General features: G+C 32.6%; 2 protein-coding genes and 1 pseudogene across 2 annotated transcripts; all 3 read right to left on the bottom strand.

The window, feature by feature from the left end:
• Positions 1 to 13,694: 13,694 nt before the first annotated feature.
• Positions 13,695 to 15,437, bottom strand: LOC127138021 (uncharacterized). The gene is made up of 5 exons (XM_051064427.1): positions 15,139 to 15,437; positions 14,919 to 15,053; positions 14,691 to 14,813; positions 14,173 to 14,452; positions 13,695 to 13,961 (listed from the first exon to the last, which is right to left on the bottom strand). Exons 1-5 carry the CDS (start codon positions 15,435 to 15,437, stop codon positions 13,695 to 13,697), a joined length of 1,104 nt encoding a protein of 367 aa, XP_050920384.1.
• Positions 15,438 to 17,279: 1,842 nt separating this feature from the next.
• On the bottom strand, positions 17,280 to 18,040 carry LOC127076240 (uncharacterized). The gene has a single exon (XM_051017834.1). It carries the CDS (start codon positions 17,895 to 17,897, stop codon positions 17,397 to 17,399), a length of 501 nt encoding a protein of 166 aa, XP_050873791.1. The 5' UTR covers positions 17,898 to 18,040; the 3' UTR covers positions 17,280 to 17,396.
• A 1,219-nt stretch (positions 18,041 to 19,259) lies between these two features.
• LOC127138020 (uncharacterized) lies at positions 19,260 to 25,027 on the bottom strand (annotated as a pseudogene).
• Positions 25,028 to 26,838: the final 1,811 nt, after the last annotated feature.

Here is a 26,838-nt window from a genome sequence, read left to right as displayed (position 1 = left end):
AAATAAGATGAAGGAGAAGAGTATGCAACAACTGACTCAGATAGTCAGGAAGATATTTGATTGCAGTCTTGTTTTTTTTTGTCTGTGACCAGGATATTTTGCACCCTTAGGTGCCCCCTTGTGTGGGATATTGTACTTTATGAATATGGGTTTATCAGTGTTTGATTAGTTGCTTACCTTTGTCAGATTATGGCTAAAAATGGGGAGTATTGTGTGCGCAAACCACTAACCACTAACCTCTTTTTCTGCCTGATTGTGCTTAAGGAGAAAGGAGATGTAAGTCTAGCTCTATCTAGACTGTTGTGTTGTGATGTCAAGTCATGATGTCAAACCTGATGTCCTGACATCAACATGTTGGTCTTGAAGTTTTTTTCTGCTGCATATGCCTCTGATATGTGAGGTAAAACATGTCGTGTTTGATATGGAAGAACTCTTAATGGGGAGTCCTGGTTATGTGAAACAAGGGGAGTACTGAGTACTGACTCTGACTGATGTGATTGCCTAAATACCCTTGTAATTTGTGTGTTTTATTTTGATATGTTTGTGTTTCAGTCCTATGATGTTATCCTGGACTGTGGTACAGGTGTGCAAAGTGTACTTGGTTGTTTTAGCCAAAATTTGCCAAAAGGGGAGATTGTTAATTCCTTATATTTTTTATTGGCAATAATTTTGGTAAAACAAACTTAGCTGCAACATGTTGTAGAAGATGTCCTAACATATAGTTGTGACATCTTGTCTGAAACAGGTTTTACTCTTTGTAACGTTTGTGTTTAACTGATTTCAGAATATTCGAGGAATATTAATCATTCCCATGTGATGTTCGTGATTGAGGAATTAGAGATTCTAATTGTGGTTAACAAATTATGTTTTCTAAATGTTGAGACATTTTAGGAAACTTTTGATTGATAACCTAATGTTGTGCAGTTGGTTCATGTGAAGTACAAGGCCCAAATCCAGTTTGTTCTATGGCTATATATAGAATGTTTCAAAACCTAATTGAGTACAAAGAAAATAAGATAGTTAACTGTATTAGGGTTTGAGTGTACATGTTGTTTGTGAGCCTCTCAAATGTCATCTTGATATATGAGTAAGACCGTGTTAACTGGTTGTAAGAATTGTCAAGCACTCATAAGCTTTTAAGCATTGAGTGATTGTGTGTGTGTGAAGTGTGACTTCTGAATTTCTTGTAATTGTTTAAGTATCACTGTTGTGATTGATAAGGAGGTGAGAAGGGTCTCACACCTAGGAGAGTCTTAGGTAGAAGTTAAGCATGGGTAGTTATTAGGTTGTTAATTGTAAATTGGAGATAGCTTGCAGAAGGCCTACAAACTAATACTATTTAGTGAATTTCCTCCCTGGCTTGGTAGCCTCCAGATGTAGGTGTTGTTGCACACCGAACTGGGTTAACAACTTTGTATGCTATGTTATGTTATGTCCCTCTGTATGCAAGTTATCATGTTATTGTTCAGATATCAGTGTCTCGACATCTCATAGGACGTCTGATATTTGCATACCAGAATTTCACTTGTTCCATGTCCGCTTGATAAAATTGTCATAGGCACAAGATGGGTATTTTGAAACAAGGTGGATAAAAATGGTGTAATTACTACAAATAAAGCTATTTTAGTGGCAAGAGGATATAATCAAGCTAAATGGATATATTATAAGGAGACTTGTGCTCATGTAATCCATCTTGAAGCTATTAGACTCATTTTGGATTTCACTTGTTGCCTGGACGTTAAGCCTTCTTTTCTATATGGACATATAAATTAAGAGGTGTACGTCTCACAACCTCCGGGTTTTGAGGATCACGATAATCCTAATCATGTTTTAAAGTTGAAAATAGCCTTCTATGGTTTCAAACAAGATCCTAAAGCTTGGTATGAGAGATTTAGTGGATTTTTTTATCAAATAAGGATTCAATCATGGGAAAATCAACACCACTTTGTTTACAAGACATAAGAAAAATCATATTATTTTAGTTCAAATTTATGTAGATGATATCATTTTTAGGTCTACTAATGAATCTCTCTATCAAGAATTTGCTAGTTTGATGCAATGGGGTTTGAGATGTCACTAATGGGAGAGTTAACAAACTTCTTAAGATTGAAAATTAAGCAAGGAGAAGAAGGCACTTTCATAAGTTAAAAAATTATTGTGTAAATATTCTCAAGAAGTTCGAAATGACATATTTAAAGACTATCTCAACACCAATGGCTTCAAATGTGCTCATTGACAAGGATGAATGATGGGTGAATTTTGATGTAACAAGATATAAAGGTATAATTAGATTCTTACTCTATTTAACCGTAAGTATGCTAGATATCATGTTTAGTGTGTGATAGAGAAGAGCGATCCAAAACGCAACAGAATTTAAAAAATTTCCCCTTTAGTGATCCTTACAAATGAGCATGATCAGTGTTAGAGTCGTTACCTTTTGTGGCAATTAAAAACTTTGATGCAGATCTACAGAGCGATCACGAACTTTGAACGGTGACAACGCCTCTACTCAGTCCATACGAACGGATTCCTTCAATCTCAATGCTAGCTGCTACGAATAAAGGCTTTGAGTGAGAGTGAGAGAGAAACGAAATTACAACTGCATAAATGCTTCTGCACAAGGGTTCTATTTATAGAACCACTTGTATGGGCTGCAAGCTAAAAAGCCCACTTAAGTGTATGTGGCCCATATCTTATATATGCCAAAATCATTTAAGCGTGTGGTACCTTACCATATTTCGTATTCTACTTAAGTACATCGTACCTTACGATGTTCTTCAATTCACTTAAGTGCACCGTACCTTACGGTGTTCCTTAGTTACTCCATCTCTCATCAATCCGTCCTTTTGTGTGTGACCCTGTAGGTTTTCGTGGCATTGGCAATTATATTAAATCACGTATTTAACATAATAAATAGTGAGCGGTATCTAGCAACACATCACTGCTACCCAAGACACGAAAATGTCATGTGATCTGACAAATCCTTTTGTGATAATACTTATGTGTACAATTACCTTTTTGCCCTTATGTCTATATTAAACACAAGGCATAGACCGTGTCATCCTTGTCCAATTCAATATTGGGCCCGTAGACATTTATCCTGTTACGTAGGATGGGCAAATTCCATCTAGGTCACTCATGTCCCTCAGCATGCTTCGTGGAGTACCCATCAACTGTCTTTATGGTCATCCAGTTACGGACAATGTTTGATCAGCAATAAGACACTCGACTCTACATCTAGGGTCCATAGTGGTTTCAGGTCGAAGGGTGGTATACACCATTATCACCATGAGAATAACTTATGACACTTTGCATAACATTCTATATAGTATTCTCATAGCGGGTCAATCCAGTATAAATATTACTTTTAATATTCATACCTATGTTTAAGACTTGATAACTCCTTATCCATGATCCATGAGATGTGATCATCAGTCTATATACATAATAGTCTTGATGCTTTAATGTTATCCCATTCCATAATAAAGCTCGACTACAGATACTTTAAGAATAATGTCCTTATGTTTAATGGGATCTCATGATTAAGTCACACTTGATACATTAAACAGACTAGCTATTCTGCGGACTTTATTAAACAAACATAATAAAGAAAAAGCCTTTTATTATTAATAAATAATTTGATACAAGTACCAAAAGTATTGGCCTTTAGGGCTTACACCAACAATCTCCCACTAGCACTATAGCCAATCAGGCATACCCCTAATGTCCATAGATCTAGTATGGCAATCATGCTTCTACTGCGCAAGAGGCTTTGTCAGTGGGTCAACAATATTGTCAAGTGTAGGTACTCTGCATATTTCCACATATCCTCTATCTATTATCTCTCGAATGATGTGATAACGCCTAAGTATGTGTTTGGATCATTGGTGAGATATAGGCTCCTTAGCTTGTGCGATAGCACCATTGTTATCACAATAGAGACCAATGGGATCCACAATGCTAGGAACTATGCCAAGTTCACTAATGAACTTTTTGATCAAAAAAACTTCCTTTGCTGGACTTGAGGAAGCAATATACTCGGCCTCAGTTGTAGAATCAACAACTGTATCTTGCTTTGAACTTTTCCAGCTCACAGCGCCACCGTTTAAGCAAAACACATAACTAGATTGTGATCTAAAGTCATCCTTATCTGTCTGGAAGCTAGCATCGGTGTATCCAATTACAACAAGCTCTTCCTGACCTCCATATATCAAGAATGAGTCCTTAGTCCTTCTCAAATACTTAAGGATATTCTTGACAGTTACCCAATGAGCATCACTGGGATCAAATTGGTACCTAATCGTTGCACTTAAAGCATACGAGGCATCTGGTCGAGTACATAACATGGCATACATGATAGATCCTATTGCAGATGCATATGGAATCTTATTCATGCGATCCCTTTCTTCCTTAGTTGAAGGGGATTGTGTTTTTTATAGACACAAGCCATGTTGCATATGTATGAATCCTTTCTTGGAATCATGCATATTAAAGCGTCTCAACACTTTGTCTATGTATATACTCTGACTTAGGCCAAGCAGTTTTTGTGATCTATCTCTATAGATCCTGATTCCTAGTATATAGGCTGCTTCACCTAGGTCCTTCATAGAAAAGTATTTCCCCAACCAAGACTTTACTTGTTGCAGGGTAGGGACATCATTTCCAATGAGTAATATGTCATCTACATATAATACCAGGAAAACGATCATGCTCTCACTAACCTTCTTGTAGACACAAGGATCATCTTCGTTCTTGATGAATCCATATTGTTTTACTGTTTCATCAAAACGAAGATTCCAGCTTCTGGAAGCTTGCTTCAATCCATAGATTGATCTTTGTAACTTACATATCTTTTGGGCTTCTTTTGGTATGTCAAATCCTTCAGGTTATGTCATGTACACATCCTCAAGAAGATTCCCATTAAGGAAAGCAGTTTTGACATCCATCTGCCATATTTCATAATCATGATATGCAGCGATAGCAAGTAAAATCCGAACAGATTTAAGCATTGCAACTGGTGAAAAGGTTTCATCATAGTCAGCCCCATGAATTTGTTTATATCCTTTTGGAACCAGTCTTGCCTTATAGGTATGTACCTTACCATCAATGTCAATCTTCTTTTTGAAGACCCACTTGCATCCTATAGGGTTAACTCCTACAGGAGGCTCTACCAAGGTCCAAACTTGGTTTGTGTACATGGAGTCCATTTCAGATTTCATGGCTTCTAGCCACTTCTCAGACTCGGGACCAGTTATGGCCTCTTGGTATGTCACATGCTCATCTTGATCAATGAGTAATACATCACCTTGATCAGTTATGAGATATCCATATCTCTCAAGTAGGTGACGTATCCTACTTGACCTACGCTAGTCTTGTTCTACTTGAGCAGGTTGCTCTTCCATAACTACTTGTGTTTCCTGCTCTAATTCCTCCATATGTGTATAAATGCTTTGTGATTCTTGAATTTCTTCAAGCTCTACTTTCCTCCCACTGATTCCTTTAGAAATAAAATCCTTTTATAGGAAAACTCCAATTCGAGCGGCAAACACTTTACCCTCGGAAGGATTGTAGAAGTAATACCCTCTTGTTTCTTTAGGATACCCCACAAATAAGTATTTGTCAGATTTGGGCTAAAGCTTAATTGAAATTTGTCGTTTCACATAAACTTCGCAACCCCAAATCTTCATGTAAGACATATGTGGTTTCTTACCACTCCATATCTCATATGCTGTCTTCTCAACCTTTTTAGATGGAACACGGTTAAGTGTGTAAGCTGTTGTCAATAGCGCATGTCCCCAAAAGGAGTTTGGAAGATCGGCGTGACTCATCATGGATCGGACCATGTCTAACAAGGTTCGATTTCTTCTTTCATATACACTGTTCCATTGGGGTGTTCCAGGAGGAGTAAGTTGGGATAGGATCCCACACTCTTTCAGATGGTCATCAAACTCTAGGCTTAAATACTCATCACCTCAATCTGATCGAAGAGTTTTAATATTCTTATCTAGTTGGTTTTGTACTTCATTCTTGAATTCCTTGAACTTTTCAAAGGACTCTGATTTGTGTTTCATTAAATACACATAACCATATCTACTGAAATCATCAGTAAATGTGATGAAGTACTGAAAACCTTCTCTGGCTGGTATGTTCAGTGGTCCACATACATCAGTATGTATGAGGGCTAAAAGATCATTAGCTCTTTCACCTTTTCCTGTGAATGAAGACTTTGTCATCTTTCCAACTAATCAAGATCTGCATGTCTCATATGATTCATAATCAAAAGAGTCCAAGAGTCCATCTTTATGGAGTTTGGAAATGCGTTTCTCATTTATGTGGCCTAATCGATAATGCAAAAGGTAAGTTGGATTTAACTCATTAGGTTTCATCCTTTTAGTATTAATGTTATAAATAGGCATTTCAAGATCAAGGACATATAGTCCATTGTTTATTTGTGCAGTAGCATAGAATATATCATTCAAATAAATGGAGCAACAATTGTTGTTTATTATAAATGAAAAACCAAGGAGTGAATAGGCTACTCTAATTTGGTATTCTTAATGGAATCATAAATCATCGTATTTGGTATTCTAAAGGAGGTCCTTGTAGCTTAATAGGCTACTTTGATTTTGATTTCAAGGGGTTCAAGTCGGATAGGAAGAGTACTAGTGGTACCTACCACTTATTTGGAATCTATTAAGTTTCTTGGCATAGTAAAAGGCAACATAACATCGCTCTTTCTACCGTTGAGGCTGAATATGTAACCACTGATAGTTGTTGTGCATAAGTCTCATGGCTTAAGCAACAATTATTGGACTATGATTTAAAGCTTGGTTGAGTTCCGATTAAGTGCGATAATATTAGTGTTATAAGTCTTACTAAGAATCTGGTACTACATTCACAAACCAAACACGTTGAGATTAGACACAATCTCAAAGTACCTTTAAAATCTGAAAATTTGAGATTTTACATGTTTGATTCGAATCACTGAGTTTACACTGAATTTTTTATTATGATCAAATTGGATAGAAGTGAAACCTAGCTATTTGATTCGAATCAATTTTTGCACTTGATCCAAATCATTTTCATGGTGGCCAATTCTGTTTGATTTGATTTGAATCAAACTTTGTACATGATTCAAATCATTCACTTTTTCAATAAATTCTCTGTCAGTGTTGTGGAATTCGATTCAAATCAATATTTACACATGATTTGAATCATATGGCTCATGATTAGAATCACCCTTTCCCTGATGCGAATCAACTGGAAAAAAATTCAAAATTCTATTGTTCATTTATTCCAGTACATTTGCTCATTTGATTCAAATCATAAATTATTCTTTATTCAAATCTAACTGACTTTTTAAACTATTTTGTGTGCTTAATCTCAAGCACATATAAAATCTTTTTTAATCATTTCTCACATAATCATCCATCATTATGATCAGAATTTTCATTGTGATTTTTAGTGAAAATCAATTTCCTCTATTTTAAGTTTTTTCAAAGTATTGCAAATAAATTCTTGCATCTTCAAGTTCAATTAAGTTCAGATCTTGATAACGAGAGATCTATAATTGATTGAAGGAGACGCGTCCTTGAAAATAATCGTTCTTGGAGATCTTATTTTTTTTTAGGTTGTTAACAAGATTGAGGTGATTATCAATGGTGGTGACAAATTCCATTGAAAAGAAGTAGGTTATTCTCTCTAGAATTGCCTTAGTAGTGACTCCGTGGAAGGCTCTCTCTCTCTCTCTCTCTCTCTCTCTCTCTCTCTCTCTCTCTCTCTCTCTCTCTCTCTCTCTCTCTCTCTCTCTCTCTCTCTCTATCTCTATCTATCTATCTCTATCTATCTATCTATCTATCTATCTCTCTCTCTCTCTCTCTCTCTCTCTCCCTCTCTCTCTCTCTCTCTCTCTCTCTCTCTCTCTCTCTATATATATATATATATATATATATATATATATATATATATATATATATATCTTATTTATTTTAGGTTGTTAACAAGATTGATGTGATTATCAATGGTGGTGACAAATTCCATTGAAAAAAAGTAGGTTATTCTCTCTAGAATTGCCTTAGTAGTGACTTTGTGTAAGTCTCTCTCTCTCTCTCTCTCTCTCTCTCTCTCTCTCACTCACTCACTCACACACACACACACACACACACACACACACACACACACACACACACACACACACACACACACACACACACACACACACACACACACACACACACACACACACACACACACACACACACACATACACACATACTCACTCTTACATTTAATTTCGTAGCGATTGCATGCTTAGATTTTTCAATTCCGCTGTATTATATCGTTTATTCATTGATAGAGATTTATTACGTAAGTATTAGGTTTTGTTGGAATTGGATAATCGATGAAGCTAGTTTTATGATTGATAATCTGAAGTTAATATTTATAACACCATAAATTAAATCATTGTATAAACACTTCTTATGCATTACACAACTGAATTAATTCAAACCAAACGTTTCATCATTATAATCTTTGATATTTGTGAAACAATCCTTGTTGACTTGATCAATATTCAAACACTATAATTTTTATTTTTGCATCAAACCTTCTACTTGCAACTCATTTTTTAAAACACTCTGATTTTGAAAACGGTGGATGAATTTTAATTTGGGTCTATTCACCCCCTAGATCGTTTTTCTACTTCCATATTTACACCCAACATTTAACATTTTTCCTTCATCTTGTAGAACTCTTGCTTGTTTTTATGTTTAATCAAAATTAGACAGTTGGTTTTGTAATGACTGGATTTACCACATTCATAACAAGTCACATGTTTGTCATCCTTCTTTTTATCTTCCATCTTATTTGAAGGATAAGACTTCCTATAGTTTATCACATTCTTGTTTGAATGCATGAGATAATTTCTTTTGATGTACTTATTATAGTGTTCCACGAAAAAAAATTGCATTTATTCTTCCTTAGAAGAAGAATCATCGTATGTACTTTCATCATCTTCCTCTACCTTGGTCTTGATAGTTGAGTCCTTCAAGGAGATTCATCTTTTTTTTTTCTCTTAATTTCTCTTTCTTCTTTGCATTGACTTAGCTTGCTTATAATATCATCCATTCATGCTCGCGCTTGGTAAGATTTCCATACAACATTGCTATATTCAAAGTCTTCAAATCATGTGACTCTTTTATGGTTGTTAATTTTGGTTCCCACTTTTTACACATGAACCTCAATTCTTTTTAGCACAATTCTGGTTAGATAAATTCTTACCTAACTTCTCTAATCCATTAATTAAATGGATAAAGTGCATCAACATGGATTCCACGATTTCACTAGGTTCCATGCGGAATAACTTATTCTTCTTTCAATGTGTTAATCTTAGATTACTTCACATCCTTAGTATCATCATAGATTACTGAAAGTGCATTCCACATTGATTTAACAGTCTTACAATGCAAAATTGAGTAGTATACAATAACACTTAAGTCGGAAATCAGTATATTCCTCGCTTTTAAATCATAAGAAGTTTTTCTAATCCCTTCATTAGTCCAACTCTTTAGGGGTTTTATAGTTTCAACACCTCCAATGGTTCTTTTTGGAACAAAAGGGCCATCTTTGATGGCAACTCAAAGCATTTTATCAACCAACATTAAATGAACATACATGTACGCACAGTTTTCGCCCTTGAATATGTAAGCTCTATTGAACGCACCATTCGAATTGTCCTTGCCCATATTCTTAATTTTTAAAGACTGTGAGACGAGATCAAAAAGACCCGCTTTTGAGAAGATGTATTATACTACAAACGAGAAGTCATCAAATAAACAAATAGAGATTGTATCATATCAATTGTATTTAATGAAGTCAAATGGTGATTGCTTATTGTACCATATGGATTTTATTTATTTATATTGGTATCAATTTTTAATTGTCTATACTTAGAGAGTTTGTATATGCAAGTGTATATCACTTAAATAATACTCTCACCATTTTTTATTATAAGTCGTTTTTGACTTTTCACACGTATTAAGAAATATAATAATTGTGGTATAAAAAAAGGAAAAATTATGAAGGATTTTACAAAATTATCTTTCATTAATTGTATGGGAAAGATAAATTGACATAATTGAAAAGAAAGAAAATAATAAATATTTAAGGATATAATAGGAAAAAATAACATTAATAGTTCATTTATATTATAAAACAACTTATATTATGGTACAAAATATTTTTCAAAACGACTTATAAGTACTTGATTCTAATTATACTATCACCTTATTACTAATGTTTTAAAAATTAGACCGAACCGTCCGGTTTAACCGGTTAGACCGGGAACCGGAGATGAATCTGGTTGGGTCAACCTTTCAAAACCGTTAGTGGGTACAAACCGGAGTAAAACCGGAAAAACCGGGTTGAACCGTCCAAAACCATTCAAACCAAAGAACCGGAGTCGGTTTTGTAAAACCATCCGATTCAAAAAAATGCATTAAATTGACCATTTTTTTAATTTTTTAAAAATTTTAATATGTCAATATCAAAACTTAACCTACATTTTCAATCACAAAAAAAATCCGTATTTTTTTATAACCATATGAATTTCTAAGTTTTGTCCTTCCATTATAGTTTTTCTTTCAACCATCCTCCATCATCGCTGTCCCTTTCAAATATAGTCATGATATTCAACTCAATATTGATTGTCGTTCAAGTCACTATTGTTTGTTGTTATCAATTAAGATTTATTTGTTATAGTTCAACTCAAATTCGTATTTTTCTTTTTGATAAAATATATTATATTATTTATTTTTGGTATTTTATCTTATTTAATTTAAATATTCTTAATTATTTAAACTTTATTTTAGTTATTATATTCTATTATTTTAATTTTGATTTAAATTAGTTTATCTTAATTTATTGTAATTCTTTAATTTGGTCAGATTATTCTTAAATGAATCTTGAAATGAAATGTAGAACTATGTTATTTATTATATGTATTATCGATATTGTTGTATTAAATTTGTAATGAATTTTTGAAATAATTATTTTATTAAGTTGTGAACATATGATCATGTGTGACATATTTATGAAATTTAGTTTTATATTATTAGTTTATTTAATAAACGGTTCGGCCGTAGATTTAACTGGTTGAACCAATTGAACCTTAAATCGCAAGTTTCACCAGTTCAATCTCCGATTCGATTTTTAAAGTATTTCTTATAAGCCATAATACTTGAACAAAAGCATGATATATATTTTGATCTTAAGTAATACCCAAAACTCAAGCGGTATCAATAACTTGATGATCAGGGCTTTAATGACTTTAGTTAAAGGTTTGTACGGTGGTGTTTGGAACTTGGAATCATTGCATATTTATCATTCAAAATAAGTCATAGAGAGGAATAATTGATACTATAGAAGCAATGATGCTTCATAAATACTTATTTTAACAACTTCAATTTTAATAATGTAATTTTGTATATTATTATTTACAATTTTTTAGTATTTACAAATTTATATACATAAAATATTAAAAGTAAAATAAAATAAAATTTTGTAGGTCCAACTTAATGTTTGGTTCAATAGTTAATCTGAATTTATATAATAAAAAAAAGGTTAATTTCATTAAAAAATTGTTGGGCTTTAAATTATGTTCACTCATTAACTCATAAAAATTATCTATGACAACTTGTGATTCGCTCAGGCCCGATCTGTCCAACTCGATATCAAATTTAGGATTTTTTAATGCATCATATATGTTTCTTATATACCACGTGAAAATATTAAAATGTCCTCCAATTTTTAGAGATGCATCTCCGGACTTATCCAATACACACTCAACATAAGCAATTATGAGTGATGTCATATAAGTTGTTTTTTTTAATACCTCATATATATCTTTGGTATATTTCCGTAGATACATTTCCGGAGCGTTTGCACACCAGTAGCAGATGTAAACACCAAAAACATGTAATTTGGCAAATTAAAATTAACATTCATAAAATAAAATAAATATTACATAGGTGATTTTAACATAAAATTCAACATTACACTTCAATATCCAGGTGGACGCTTCAACATCTTCACAATATCTTTGACTGATCTTGAAATTGTCGCTTCCAACTCAAGCAAAACTTTTATTTCACAACGGATGAAAGATTGAGTTCACCAACTTTGAGCTCAAAGTTGGTGAACTCAATCTTTCATCTGTTGTCAATCGAAAATGAACGGTACTCCAACTTCATAATTCTTCAATTGTCTCCGTAAGATAGAATATTATGGATTTCGTATTTAATATCTGCAAGAGATGTGTACTTGTTGAGCTTAAAATTTTGCTCGAGAGTTGCGATGGAGAAGGAGACATTTGCGACATTCCAGTTGATGTTTATTTGTGACATTTAAGACATTTCCCGTTTGTGTGATAAAACAACAACAACAACTTAATTTATAGAAGATGTACACAAATGTGGATCATTCAAAACCTGACATGTTGATTTCAGAGATATATCTCCGGTTCCGCACCCTATTATCTTGCTACGAAGATGCATCTCCAAAACCTCTCTTGGACATGCAGAGAACAGAATCTTTGGAAACAGAACTTAATTGAAGACAATTTTTGACAAAATGTTATGGGAAAGATAAAAAAAAATGTATTAAAATATTAAGAAATTGAATATATTACACTTCATTAGTATTGAGCCACAATTACATACACTTATTTGTCCGACTAAACAGGAAATTAAAACGAATCGAAACATTTGTCGTCGGCTAAATCTACGGGCGGTACCCCCTTTGACTTTTGTGCATTTGATTTTCTTTCAATGTTGCTCAATTTCATAAACTCTTGCATCCTTTCCATAAAATGGTTCGACCGAGTCTCGACTTTTGTTATTGAATGAGTCGTCGACTCTGGTGATGTAAGTGGTATAGGGCATCCCGGTTTCAAGTAAACTTGAACAAAATGTCGTGATTTTGAAAGCCACCCAATACATATAATACGATCATTTGGATTTTGAGGTGGGGCAATATGTAGTGGGAAAAAGGTTTCCGGAAAACTATATCGTGTCAAATCAACACACACTCTATCATACATGCATGCTGAGAGATGACCAATTTTAGGGAAACACGTTCATTTTACCTTTGGTCCCAATCCACTAAGGCAAAGAACAAGAGACTCATAAACTTCATCGAATTTTCTTTCTTTTTGTACAACCATATGTATGATTCTTCACGAGTCCTTAACTCTTGGATAAGTTGATGACATACAACTGTATGATTATATTCTCCTTTGCCAAGTAAAGTCGAAACAGCTCGATAACTGCAATTATCGTCCCCCTTAACATTGATGATCTGCTTGATGTATTTGTGCATAAACATTGGCATCTCTTCAATGAATAAAATCTTTGGTGGAGGTGGTTTGCTAATGTGATCTCCTTTTAAAATAATTTTTTGAGATTTTGGAGTTAGTGAGTCCGATTTTTTTTGTCAACATGTTCAAAATACGAAGGAGACTGCACCATTTAATTGTCACTCGGTGTAGGCTTGAGCTTATTTGGAGCACTTTTTATTTTTATCGGTTGAGAAGGTGGTTTCAAGTTGGTGATTTTCGGATAAGCAATCTTCCCCAATTGTTCTTTGATGTGGAGTTTTATGTTGTCATCAACTTTCAAAAATATCTCTTGTATAAATTCTCATTCGGTCAAAATAGAGATACTCGATTTACTGTCTTTCATGACACCATCATCATCAAACCTAAGCTTTTTCCAATAAGTGCAAGCCTCGTCCATTCTTATGGGGCTACCAAGTTTCACTTTTTTTGCAATAACACAAGCACATGGGAGACCATATGTTTTTTCAATTGTGCATTCATACTTTGCGCTATCGGAGCCTACATTATCAACTTGTTTAGCCCCATAAAAAATATAGTTCAAACCCGCTCGAGACATGTTGCCGACCAACTGAGAATAAAGATTGTTGTCTTTAACTGTGTTCCAAAATTGTGATTCCCTTAACAAATGATGTTTGTATCTCATTATGTTAGTCCTGAATCATTTGGTTCACGGAGTCCTAGTCTTTACACAAATCGTCGTTACTATTTCCCAACCAATTCTTTAATGTAGCATGGGCCGACTCAACTCGATTAGTTGTTGTGTTTCTAAGGTGTCTAACCTGATCGGTCCAAGCACAAACAATCTTCTTCTTCACCTGGTCAAGAATTGTGCTTTCAACACATTTCAACAAATCAGGATACTTTTCGCAAACTTTTCTAAAATGCATAACAAAATCGGCATGTAATTCTTTTGTAAAAGAATCTACTATACGATTCCATGCATCCATTAATTTTTCCACAACCACACCCGCCTTCACCATTTTTCCATCTTCGGTCTTTATCTGTTTCGTCCCAACCGCGGGTTTAACCTGACTTATCACATTCGTTGTTATGTGATATCTACAAAGTAATGCTTAAGAAATAGAAAATACATTTGCAACTGAATTCATCAAAGAGATATCACAGTCGGTAACAATCACTTTAGGCATCTCATCTTGGTCTTTCAACATTGCCCGACACACCTCTAAGGCCCAAGTAACATTCTCGTTTTTTTCTCTCTCTCTAGAAATGCAAACCGACAGAATAAGTGTTCTCAATTGTGGTAACACCAACCATATCAAATAATGGAAGTCTATACTTGTTGGTCCTGTACATTGAATCAAGTATGAACACAGTAGGAAACGTGTTGAACAACTTTTTGAAATCAGGATAAGTCCAAAATATATCTCTAACGGTAACTCCATCATCACATGTTCGGTACCTAGACACATAATTGGTATCATCCAATAGTTTCAAGATTTATTGTATTTCCATTTTATCCCCCTTAAGTGACTTGTTAGTTTGGTAAAAAATATTATACACTTACTTGGTATTTGAGATATTTCTGGGTCTTTTACGTTTCAAAGTTGCAAGTATATTTTTCGGTTGAACCAAATTCAAAGTCATGTCACAACGCACTCCTTCTCTTCCGGCATGAGTCGACACGCAATTGGATGCCCGACTAACTTTTCACACAAATCATGATTACGCAAACTATATATGACATTTAATCTCCAGTTATTGTTTGCCAACATATAACCACGCACCTTAAAGGGACACTCACATTTTCTTGAACCAGTGTCGTCTTGTTTAAAATTTCGGCCCCACTTCTTTCGCACGTCATTGTCACAAAAGCACGTCTTCTATCGGAACCATTTTCGGAGCTTCCGATAACCACACCAAATCCAAGTTTTGATGTCTTCATATGAATCCGTTGAAGCATTTGATCATGACATTTAAACTTTTGCTCGTTTTTAAATTGGTTGCCAACATCTACCACCTTCAAAACAACACCTTGGACATTCGGAGACACAACTTGTTGGGGCAAAACATCGGGGTTCACCATATCTAATGAAAACAATTACCACAAAACTGTAAATAAGCGCTACTGCCGTAAATAGAGCTAAAAAAATAAACACATACTGATTCCGGAAATGCATTTTTGGAAAAGTTCATAGTCGTTCCGAAGATACATTTTCGAAAAAAACGCTAGTTTTTTCAGACAAAAACAAGGTTAATATGTGCAAAGAGGCTTGAAATAAATGATCTTTACCTAGAATTTCCATCTTATTTTGCTCCCTTTGATGTGATGAACTACAAGATTGAAGATTTGGAGTGAAAATACAGATTGAAAATGGAATAGTTTTTTGTGAGAGTTTTTAATGAAAAACAAGTATGGATGTAATATCATGTTGCTATGTCATTATCAAATTATTCAGGTGATGCATTTCCGGAAAAAACTGATATGCAAAGGTGACAGTCATTTTCAAAATCCCTCCCCAAACTTTCGAAGATGCATCTCCGAAATTTTCACTAGGATGATCAATTATGAATATATTTCCAAAAAATTCAGGAGATGCATCTCCGATAGTAAAAAATCCAACTTATAGGGTGTCACTCAGAATGGCATGCGTTGAGTGTGTATTGGGTGCATATGAACTCCAAAAATTGGTGGTATTTTAGTATTTTCACGTGGTGCCTAAGAAACATATAGGGTGCACTAAGAAATTCCCTATCAAAATTGGGTGAAAATATGTCAAACATGTTCATCAATGGGTTTGGATATGTGACACTTTTGGACCAGAAACTGCTTAACTCAGTCCAATGTCCAACCCTATTTGCATGTATTCTTCATTTAAGCTCGATCAAAATCAAGGGAATTTATTTTCCTTTCTTTAATATCTTGCTTTTATAAACTAATATGTCTAAAAAGACATGGGTGTATAAAGATCGAAGCTAAATAGAGATAGTCTCAACTCTATTTGTTAAGAGAAGTGAATGATTTTTGTTCCGAACCAGTCAAAATAGTTTTATATTATTTAGAAATCAAGATTAAAGGTAGTTTTTATACGAAATTTGTACACTTTAATCCAACAAAATGTCTTATGTAAATGACAAAATTGTGATGGTTCTCTCGTTTATGAGAAACATTATCCAGTAAGTGTAGTGACACATAAACTTATCCATATGTATATCACTTATAAGAGACAATATCTGGTAAGTGATGCACGAACTTACCCGCCTCGTACCTCGTAGTTGCAGGTGTGCAGATTTTCCCACCTCATAATTGCAAAATGTTTTTTCTAAATGACAAAATTATAATAGTTTTCACACTTATATGATACAAGACCTCATAACTATAGTTCTCATCTGGTAAAATTGTCATCTGGTGAAATTGTAATGGTTCTCACACTTACAAACAATACCTAATAACAGCACTCACGCACAAACTTTCCCACCTCATAATTGTAGTGGTGCGAGCGGCGATACAAACTTACCCACCTTACAACCGGAGTAAGAGAATAAAGGTGCGAGGGTTTCTCATACCCAAAGAAATCTTACTAAGGTTTAACTTGTTTAGGTCTTCTTATGATGCATTTTTTTAGGAACACTTAAATTACTTCAATTGAAGTTTAATCACTTTTTTTTAATGAGATGAAAAGGCAATTTTAATCACTACTTTAGTCTAAACAAAGTGAGACTATTAATTATTTTTGAATACCAAAGCTTCATCTAATTTGTTCTTCTTCCTCTTCCTCACTATCACCTTAAAAACAACAGAGGACTTAATTATCATTATTCTACTAATGTTACAACAACATCAATCTTCTATCTCCTTTTCATTCTATATAATTTTCATTATAAAAAAAATCATATATATATCAGTATTGAATAAAAAACATGCATCTAGTCATAAATTTCCTAAATCACTAGTAATAAAAGGGATAATGCACATACGAGTCCAGTAACAAGTAAAAACTAACAAAAGTAAAAATAAGTATAATCATTGGAAAAATAAAATAAATTATTTCAACGATTTGCGGCGATCATCATCTTCGTCATCTCCATCGTCGGATACAGACGGTTCGTCGTCTTCATCGTCTGAAACAGCCGGAGAGGGAGGAGAAGGATCAAGCCGCGCAGCATCTTTCGCCCATTCGATCAATTTCTGAATTTGCGCCTCTTCATCTTCCTCATCACTTTCTTCGTATTGAAACGGCGGTTCCGATGCGGAGACGATGTCGTTAGCGTTCACAGGATGATGCGATTTGGCTTTGAGAGCATCGAACCTGGTGGAGGGATCCAACGGTTGTTGATTTTTGGAATTTGATTTGAGCGCTTGAAATCGACGTTCCAGATCAAGATCCAGATCAGGATCGGGATGGAGAATAGTAGAGGAAGAAGGAGAAGGACGAGATAGGTGAGAGTTGAGGGAGAGATTCAAGAGAATTTCGTCTTGTGCGGCTCGTAGCATTTGTTCAACTTCGTCGTCTTCTTTCTTCATGGTTCTTTTTCCACCTCTCATCCTCACTCGCGTCAGAGATTTTCCCAGCGGAAACCAAGGTTGAGAACCCAAATCGCTTCTCTAACACCTCTTTCAATATTTTGTGCCGATTTTTTTTTTTGGTACTCTTTTTATTGTGATTTTAAATTTGATAAATTTTATTTTGGTTAACTTTGTATAGTTTTGAATACATGTACCGTATAAATAAAATTTATTCAAATTTTAATTTTATTTTAAAATAAATCAATTATAAAATAATAACATTACATTGAATAATTGGATTATTAATACTATACTCAATCAAAAAAAATTATATTCAATCAAATTTAAAGTATTGTAATGTTTGCATTTTTATTTCATTTTTCTCTCTGATAATGTAGTTTACAACAATTTTGATAAAAGATATTTAATATTATTGCATGGGTCGCGCAAGTGGAATAATTTATTTTAAAAAAATTAAAATATAATATATTTTTTTGTTTATATATATATATATATATATATATATATATATATATATATATATATATATATATATATATATATATATATATATGGTTGGATCAACGTATACAAATTTATTGCATAAGAGTTTTTTTTAATGTAATGGATGTTAAATGATCAATAAATGAGTTCAAAAAATTTCCACAAATAACTTTTTCCAGTTTGAGACATAATAAAGTAAAACATTATTAATTTATAGTAATATAATTTGCTTAATTTTTTTGTATACTGTATTAAGGAAATAATCAAAAAATATATTACAAAAATATTTTTATAATTTATTGGTATATTGATATATAATAAATATTCCATTGTTAATGTTATGAATAAACATTCCATTTATCATTGAGATTTTGGACATAAGAAATAAAAATATATTTATTTAGTAATGGATGAAATTTTCCAATCTGTTATTAATTTGAGGTATAAAAACGCAAATATTAACCTTCATAATAAATGATTATTTAACAAAAATACATAAACCATGTAAAAGAAATACCAGAACCTCATTTGTTTTAAAATATAGTAATGAATACTACCAAATGTTGAAATTAATTGCAATTGATACAGAAAGGTGTAATGCAACAAAAGATATTGAAATAAAAGGTTCACAATTTTAGTTAAAATTGTGAGAAATAAGTCTAGCAACAAAAATGATTTAACTTCGTACAATTCTTTGGTCCTTAAAAAACTGGGTTTATACAAAACCTGCCCGCAACCTTTTAGGAAGTGATGATTCATTACCCTGTAAAAAAACAATTACATCCATATAAACAAATGTTAAAACATAATGTATATTTTATACAACTCATTCAATAAAATTCTAATAATAAACAACGATATTTCTTGATATAATATAACTAATGAAAAACTTACGTTCTATAAGTTTTCAAAAACTTCTTTGAACACGACGTTTGTTGTAGAATTCAATGGATGGTTATCCTTGTCATGGATTAATATCTTAAGCCCTTTTTTGCTTTTGACCCTTGATATTGCAACATATAGTTGACCATGACTAAATACACTTCTAGGCAAATACAATCCAACATAATCCAATGACTGACCTTGAGATTTGTTAATTGTCATAGCATAACATATAGTTATGGGAAATTGCCTTCTAGTCATTTTGAATGGCCACTGAGATTGTGTTGGAGTCATATCCATTCTTGGAATATAGATAACCCCTCCAATATTCTTTCCAGATATAATCTTTGCCTCGATAACATGGTTTGCCAATCTTGTAACTATAAGCCTTGTTCCATTGCAGAGACCTTCAGGTTGATCAATGTTTCGAAGCAACATAATAGGGGTCCCAATCTTCAATTTAATCTTGTGGTTAGGTAGACCGGAAGTTGTAAGTGTATTCAAAAATTTCGGGGTCAAAACATCAAAAGCTTCATTTCCTTCACCGTCAAAAGTGTCTACAGAATCTGAACTTAAATATTCCTTTTCTTCACCTTTGGGAAAAATTTTGAAATTTTATTATTATAAATCTATGTTTGTACATATAAATATATGAATGTATCTATAAATATGTTTACAATGGATAACGCATACCTGGTATGAATCCCAAAACGTATTGATTTATGATGTCAACCATTTCAATTGTTCCTGCCAATATAGCTCTTGATTGCAAAAATTCTGGATTCTTGTAATTGTTAAGAAAATTCGGATATGTTTCACTAACAATGGCTTCTAGTGGATCATCATAGTCAGAAATTAAGAAATCATTTGGAATAGGAATATCCGTGTAACCATCGTTAGGTTCTTCCAATTTCCTATCGCCAACTTTTAATATCTAATTAGAAAACAATTATAATTCAGATGTACTTGAAGTATTGCCGGCTTGTTGGAGTCGCATGTTCTTTGTAAGCTTCAGCACAACACAATCATCCCAGATGTATGATGAATTTATTGTAGAATGTATTATATCTTAACGGCTGCCCCTTGGTACAACTGGTAATATTTGCCGAAAATCTCCACCAAATACAATTACTTTCCCTCCGAATAATTTGTCAGAACAATTGGAACGCCCCATTATGTCTTTAAGGGTTTTATCAAACGCTTCAAAACAAAATCTGTGTGCCATTGGAGCTTCATCCCAAATTATCAACTTTGCCATTTTTAGTAGCTCTGCACGATCAATACCTTTGTCGATATTACATGTAGAAGACTCCATTGTAGGTATTGGAATCTTGAACATTGAATGAGTCGTTCGACCTCCTGGAAGTAGTAGTGAAGCTATGCCCGATGAAGCAACAGTTAAACAAATTTGTTTCTTTGATCTTATGTAGGAAGCTAGAGTTCTCCACGTGTAGGTTTTCCCTGTGCCACCGTATCCATACAAAAAAAATACGCCTCCTTGTTGATTGTTTACTGCTTCCATTATTCACTTGAATACACCTCTTTGCTCATCTAATTTAAAAAAAATACATAGCAAACATGCAGTGAATAAATTAATTATACATTAAAAAAAATTGTAAGATAAAATCATACTTTAAAAGTTAACTTTATAAAATTATGACAAAACTTACAAACATTTAACATATTTACCTGTAAGATTTAAGAACAAATTATTGTATTCTTGCAATTGTTCGACTGGATTGTAACTCCGCTCTTCGTATATGAGCTTATTTCCCAACTGCTCAACCACATATCCACTTGGATAAGGCATTCCAGCAAATTCCTTTAGACTTCGGCTCTTCCTTTGAAGATTTCGTTCAATCTCAATTAATGTTAAATTCATTTTCTCTTCATCCGAAAACCTCAAACCTTTATACAATAGTAATTATAAGTGTAAACTATAAAACAAATTTACTTTTAAGAATCAAACAAATAAATATAATAAAAATTCACAATATAGGAAAAATAATACCTCTATTGTTTGCAATTCGTTGTTGAGCATATAGTATTCCATTAGCTAAGAGATGACATGTTTTACTCCATACATGTCTTGGCCTGTTAATGCTGCCTGATAATAACATGTGAACAAATAGTAATCTCAAATATTGATCTGAACCCCAATGATTTGCCTCTTTAATAGCTGCAATGAATTCTCTATCATCGCCAATAAAACCCATAGCAAAACAGGCATCCCGGAAAGTATCATATTTTACGTTATTCACTGTTTTTATATCATTATAACTGCGGGGGCCTTTGACATGTGTGAGCATCAATCTAAGATAGTACAATTCGCCAGTTGTTGGAGGAACCCATATAAGCCTACCAATTGTGTAACCTTTTTGACGGGGTTTCCATTCTCTTTTTTTCTTAACATAAACAAATTTTGAAACAAATTTGCTGTAAGTTAAATTTTGTGCTTCAGGATACTTGCAATTTGCTTCGAACCATGATGTAAACATCGATTCAGTTACACTTGGTTTTTCCAGAACTGTATTGATACGATCAAAATCAGTGTAATATACCGAATTTTGACCTTCACAATGAAAGTACAGTCTCTCAACAACTGGTTTTCTACCATGGATTGGAAAGGAGAATATCCTCCAAGATGCTTCACTCGGAGAAACGTACCTACAAATAATATAATGAAAGGCAATGGATTTAAAATTAATAGAATGATTATTGTAGACAGAATATATAAATTTTATTATAACACATATAGTCAAAACAGTGTACATATAAAATTTTCTACACCATGCATGTAAAGAAAAATTGCACACTTTTAGTTGAAATAGATAAATTGCATGACATCATATTTCAAGTGATATATTAGAAACGTACCTACAATCAATATACTGTTTGATCTCATCAATATTCTGCGGCTGGTTGGAAGTTCCATCATCATTCGGTACAATGGCAGCGGTGATTCTGTCGTAACCTTTGTTGATGTACTTGAATAAGTACTTAATCGATGTACTTTGATTGCACCATTCCATGTTTATGTGAGCTTGGTACTTTGTCAACAACTTTGCATTGTATGGAACAACATTCCAGTTATCGACTTGAATTCCATTCTTAAGAACTGTATGTCCATTGTCCCTTCTTCTATATACCAGAAACCCATCTTGATCAACAATTGTTTCGGGCTGAAACTGTTTTGGAAAATATTTAGAACATTTTCCATCTTTCATGCACGGTGAAGATCGATTTGCAAATCCACACGGGCCATGAATCATGTGAGTTTTAACCAAATTATACAACTCTTCATTGGTATCTTGGTCAGGTATTTCAGCTGAAATAATGCGATCAATATCACTTGGAGTTGGATATTTGTTAGATGGATGGAGGAAAATTAAGATGTGAGCATGTGGTAATCCTCTCTTTTGAAACTCAATTGTATACATATCTATAAAAATAATATATAAAATATATACAATAGTCAGCACACGAATGATAAATTTGAAAATAACAATACGATTAATTGAATATAGAATAAGTTACTCACATGCAAGAACTTTCCCCAATGGACTTTTCTTTGTGAGATCAGACAAAAGCTCATCAAATTTAATTTTAAAGACTCTTGAAATGATGTCAGGACGATCTGATGCTTTTAGATGAACAGAATCAAGCAAACGCTGAATTTCAGGCCAGTTGGGGTTACATGTGAATGTAATGAAAAGATCTGGAAATCCGACATAGCTGCATATTGCCATTCCGTCAAAGTATAGTTGATCCATATATCTACGACTACCAACGTATGAAGAAGGTAGCACAACCATCTTACCTGTGTTTGACCCGTGCGTTTCTCCATTTGAATTATATTCATTCAAATTGTGATACTTGCCAACCCTCAGTTTTGACTGATTCTTTCGAAGCCACCTAAGTCTTTCTGATTCCATCATTGTAAAACCATCTACCAAAAATTGTTGATAAAGTCTCTTTGATCGCAACAATGTTTGTGCTTCATTAGATCTTGATTGAATTCTAAAGGCCAACCACTCTCTTATTGTAAGTCGATTTCGCTTTGTTGCTTCTTCCCAAGGAATATCTTTATTGTTCTGTTCTGACTGTGTTATGTCTGTGAAGTGGCGAATATTTGTCCCTTTATCACGGTGCCTCACATTAGGTCTATATCCATCCTCACCATATGGAAATAATAATGGGTACTGATATCCTAAATAACTGGTATGATACTAATCTATCCTTTGAAGTTCGCCACATTGTTTTTGCACTATAATGTCTCTTTTTTCTGCAGTGTCGACATCTCCAACAATTAAAGCAGCTACTTCGGATACAGTTGATTGATTATATATCCTTCCATCATTTCTTCGTTCAGATATTAAACGAAGTTTTAAATCAGAAACACCTTCTTCACAAAGTCTGTCCCTTGCCATGCGAAATGATTGTGCATGAACATTATGTTCATATAACATTTCAGATAGTTTTCTCACAATATTAACATCAACTCCACTTTTTGACCTATAATGAAAAGAGTTGAAACAGTTTATTGCAAGTTTCTTAAATAAATAAATTTAAAGTTTGGAAAATAATAGATATCTAACCTGAATCCATGCATTCTGTTTTCAATTTCATTCTCAGTGTCATAAACATATAGTTGTGCAAATCGTGGATTTTGACCTGGCATCGGTAACATGCTTCCTATTCGGTGACATGATTGACCTTGGATACGAAAATTGGGAGGGCATCTACCGTTGTTAAATCGATTGTCCACTTTCGCACCGGGAGATGTAAATGCAAACATAACGTTGTACATTCGAATTTGTTGTTGGAAATTTTTTGATTCACATGATTCGTTGTCAAACAACAGATGTTGTAGAACTTTAGGAGCGGGTTTTAACAAAGGTAACTGAACTTTTCCTGATCCACAACACATGGAAAATTTAGGATTGGACGCATGACGACATTTGTTTTTCCTTTCCGAATACCACATATTTGCACCACAATATTGACATTCAATGACAGGATCCCTTATATCATAATACCCTCCTGATCATCAATAATATTTAATTCATATGTTAAATGAGTTGTATTTCATAATAATAAAATATTATTTATAGTAAATCATTTTAAAATACCTGATGTAATTTCAAAAGTTTCCATAGCATCTGTTCCATTAGACATTTCATCTTCATCAAAACTTGAATTTGTTGCTGAACTGTAACCTTTTGACATAACATTTATTGTGTTAAGAATATTGTAATATTCTATGACATATCATAAACAAATTAACTTAAATGAAAAATAATTAAGAATATACCGTCAGATTCATCATTCATATTATCGTCTCCATTATCAGATGCAAAAAGCTCATTGAGTTGCAATTCTGGTATTGGATCTTGGTTTGATGTTGTTGTAGCAAATGTATTGTCAAACCTCTTAGATAAGTTAACTCCTAATTTGGTAATGTTTCTGCTTGATATCCTTTTTGATCTGATATTATTATTGGTACTTGGCTTAGTCTTTAAGGACGAATGAAGTTGACGACTTACTTCAACGTTGGCTATACCACGACCGTCATTTAGTATGTTTAGCGAAAGTTCTGATAGTGGTATCCTCAAAGTTGTTGAGTCATTGCCGCGTCTTTTATCAAATGTACCGTTTTCTTTTAGAGCAGTTTTCAACCTCTTAGATTTCTTGTCATCAATAACACTCTTTCCATAAATTCTGGCTTTTGCAGCATTCTTCCTCCTCAAAACAGTTTTAAAATGTAATTCTTCATCTACCATTTTGAATATTTTCTATTATAGTACTCACTCAGGCTCTATAATTCAAAATGATCATACTTGATCATACATCTGAAAAAATTACACATATATAACAGATATTATATATCTTCATCATTATAAATAAAACAAAAGATATATAATTTTATAGTGAATAAAAATATCAAATGTTCACCTGATAAAAAACATAACTTACATTGTCATGGCTTTATTTGAATAAAGTTTTCTTACAGCTTTTGCTCATTCAACATGATAAGTTCATTTCTTGAATTTGGAACAATACTTGAAATGCTAATATATAATATATAAGGTACAGGTTAAGAATGGATCATTTCCATTTTATATATATATATATATATATATATATATATATATATATATATATATATATATATATATATATATATATATATATATATATATATATATATATATATATATATATATATATATATATATATATATATATATATATATATATATATTTGGTACGAAAATTCGTCTGTTCTCTCCAAAATAATTGGCAATTACGTAACATGTGGATATGTGTAATATAGAGAAATGAAAAGTTTTTCATCAGCCTATGTATTAATATAGCCGTAAAACCTAAAGGGATTTCATTAGAGCATGTTTATCTATAGTTTTCCCAAGTTCCTACACATTTACCGATGTTGCTGTGTCAGAAGCATTTGGATATTTGAGATTTTCCAACGTTCTCTCATTTGCAATGTCCATAAAGAAACACACGCTCCTACAATTTAAGTGGTTCATATTTATTATTAAAAAAATTCAATTTGTCATTTAAAGAAAATCAAACAATGATAATATTTGACAAAAAGAATATAATAATAATTAATTTGATTTCAGGATATTGATTTCATTTTGGAATGATAAGATTGCAACAACAATAAAATAACGATAATATTTATTATTAAAAAAATTCATTTTGTCATTTAAAGAAAATCAAGCAACGATAATATTTGGCAAAAAAAACTACAATAATAATTAATTTGATTTCAGGATATTGATTTCGTTTTGGAATGATAAGATTGCAATAACAATAAAATAACGGTAATATTTTTTAGTAGTATAAATAGGTAAGAAAAAATATTGGCAATGTAAGAAAAAAACAGTATTAAGAAAAAATATTGTCAATGTACAGAATGAATTTATAAAAATTGTAATTACATAATGATTTTTTTAAAAAAAAAATATATGAATCCAAACAGAATATTGTACCTGGAATTAATTTAAAATTGTATTTTAGTAATCTTATAGGGGAATGAAATAAATTTGTTAGATTTCAAAAAAATTAATATTATATTATTCAAATTTGGTTTCTATCTTTATTAAAAAGTATGATAGATATAGGTTTGATGTGATGTTAAAGTAGAGCATTAATGATGGTTACTTTTGGGAAAGTTTGCTTCAAATATAAGCAAAAAATATTGAAGTGAAAGGTGTGGATATACTGATTTTTTAGGATTGAAACACGTGTATTGAAAGTTGCATATCTGTATCCATTACATTTAAAATGGTATAATATTGTCAATGGTTTTGGAATAGTGGTTTTGCAATATTTTGAGTTATTAAGTGGGTAAATGGGATTAATAATGATGATAATAAATATTAATAAATAACAATATTAATAATAATAATAATATCAATTTATTCAATTAAATAAAATCCTAATTTTCATCAAACCGTTTCATATTACTTCTCCCTCTTTTCATATTCTCGGTTTGACATCTCAGAAAGACCACTTAAAAAATCAGTATATTTATTATTAAAAAAATTCATTTTGTCATTTAAAG

This window comes from Lathyrus oleraceus, chromosome 4 (assembly GCF_024323335.1).
Source record: "Lathyrus oleraceus cultivar Zhongwan6 chromosome 4, CAAS_Psat_ZW6_1.0, whole genome shotgun sequence".
NCBI lineage: Eukaryota > Viridiplantae > Streptophyta > Magnoliopsida > Fabales > Fabaceae > Lathyrus > Lathyrus oleraceus.
This window is presented reverse-complemented; position numbering and strand designations above follow the sequence as displayed.

What these genes read in the sequence shown, in the direction of transcription:
- LOC127076240 (XM_051017834.1), bottom strand. Translation starts at nt 17,897, where the DNA reads ATGAGAGGTGGAAAAAGAACCATGAAGAAAGAAGACGACGAAGTTGAA.
- LOC127138021 (XM_051064427.1), bottom strand. Translation starts at nt 15,437, where the DNA reads ATGGTGAACCCCGATGTTTTGCCCCAACAAGTTGTGTCTCCGAATGTC. An exon ending in AATGTGAGTGTCCCTTTAAG is followed by an intron (nt 15,054 to 15,138) that starts GTGCGTGGTTAT and finishes GTGAAAAGTTAG; the next exon opens with TCGGGCATCCAATTGCGTGT. An exon ending in TTTGTGCTTGGACCGATCAG is followed by an intron (nt 13,962 to 14,172) that starts GTTAGACACCTT and finishes CTTTATTCTCAG; the next exon opens with TTGGTCGGCAACATGTCTCG.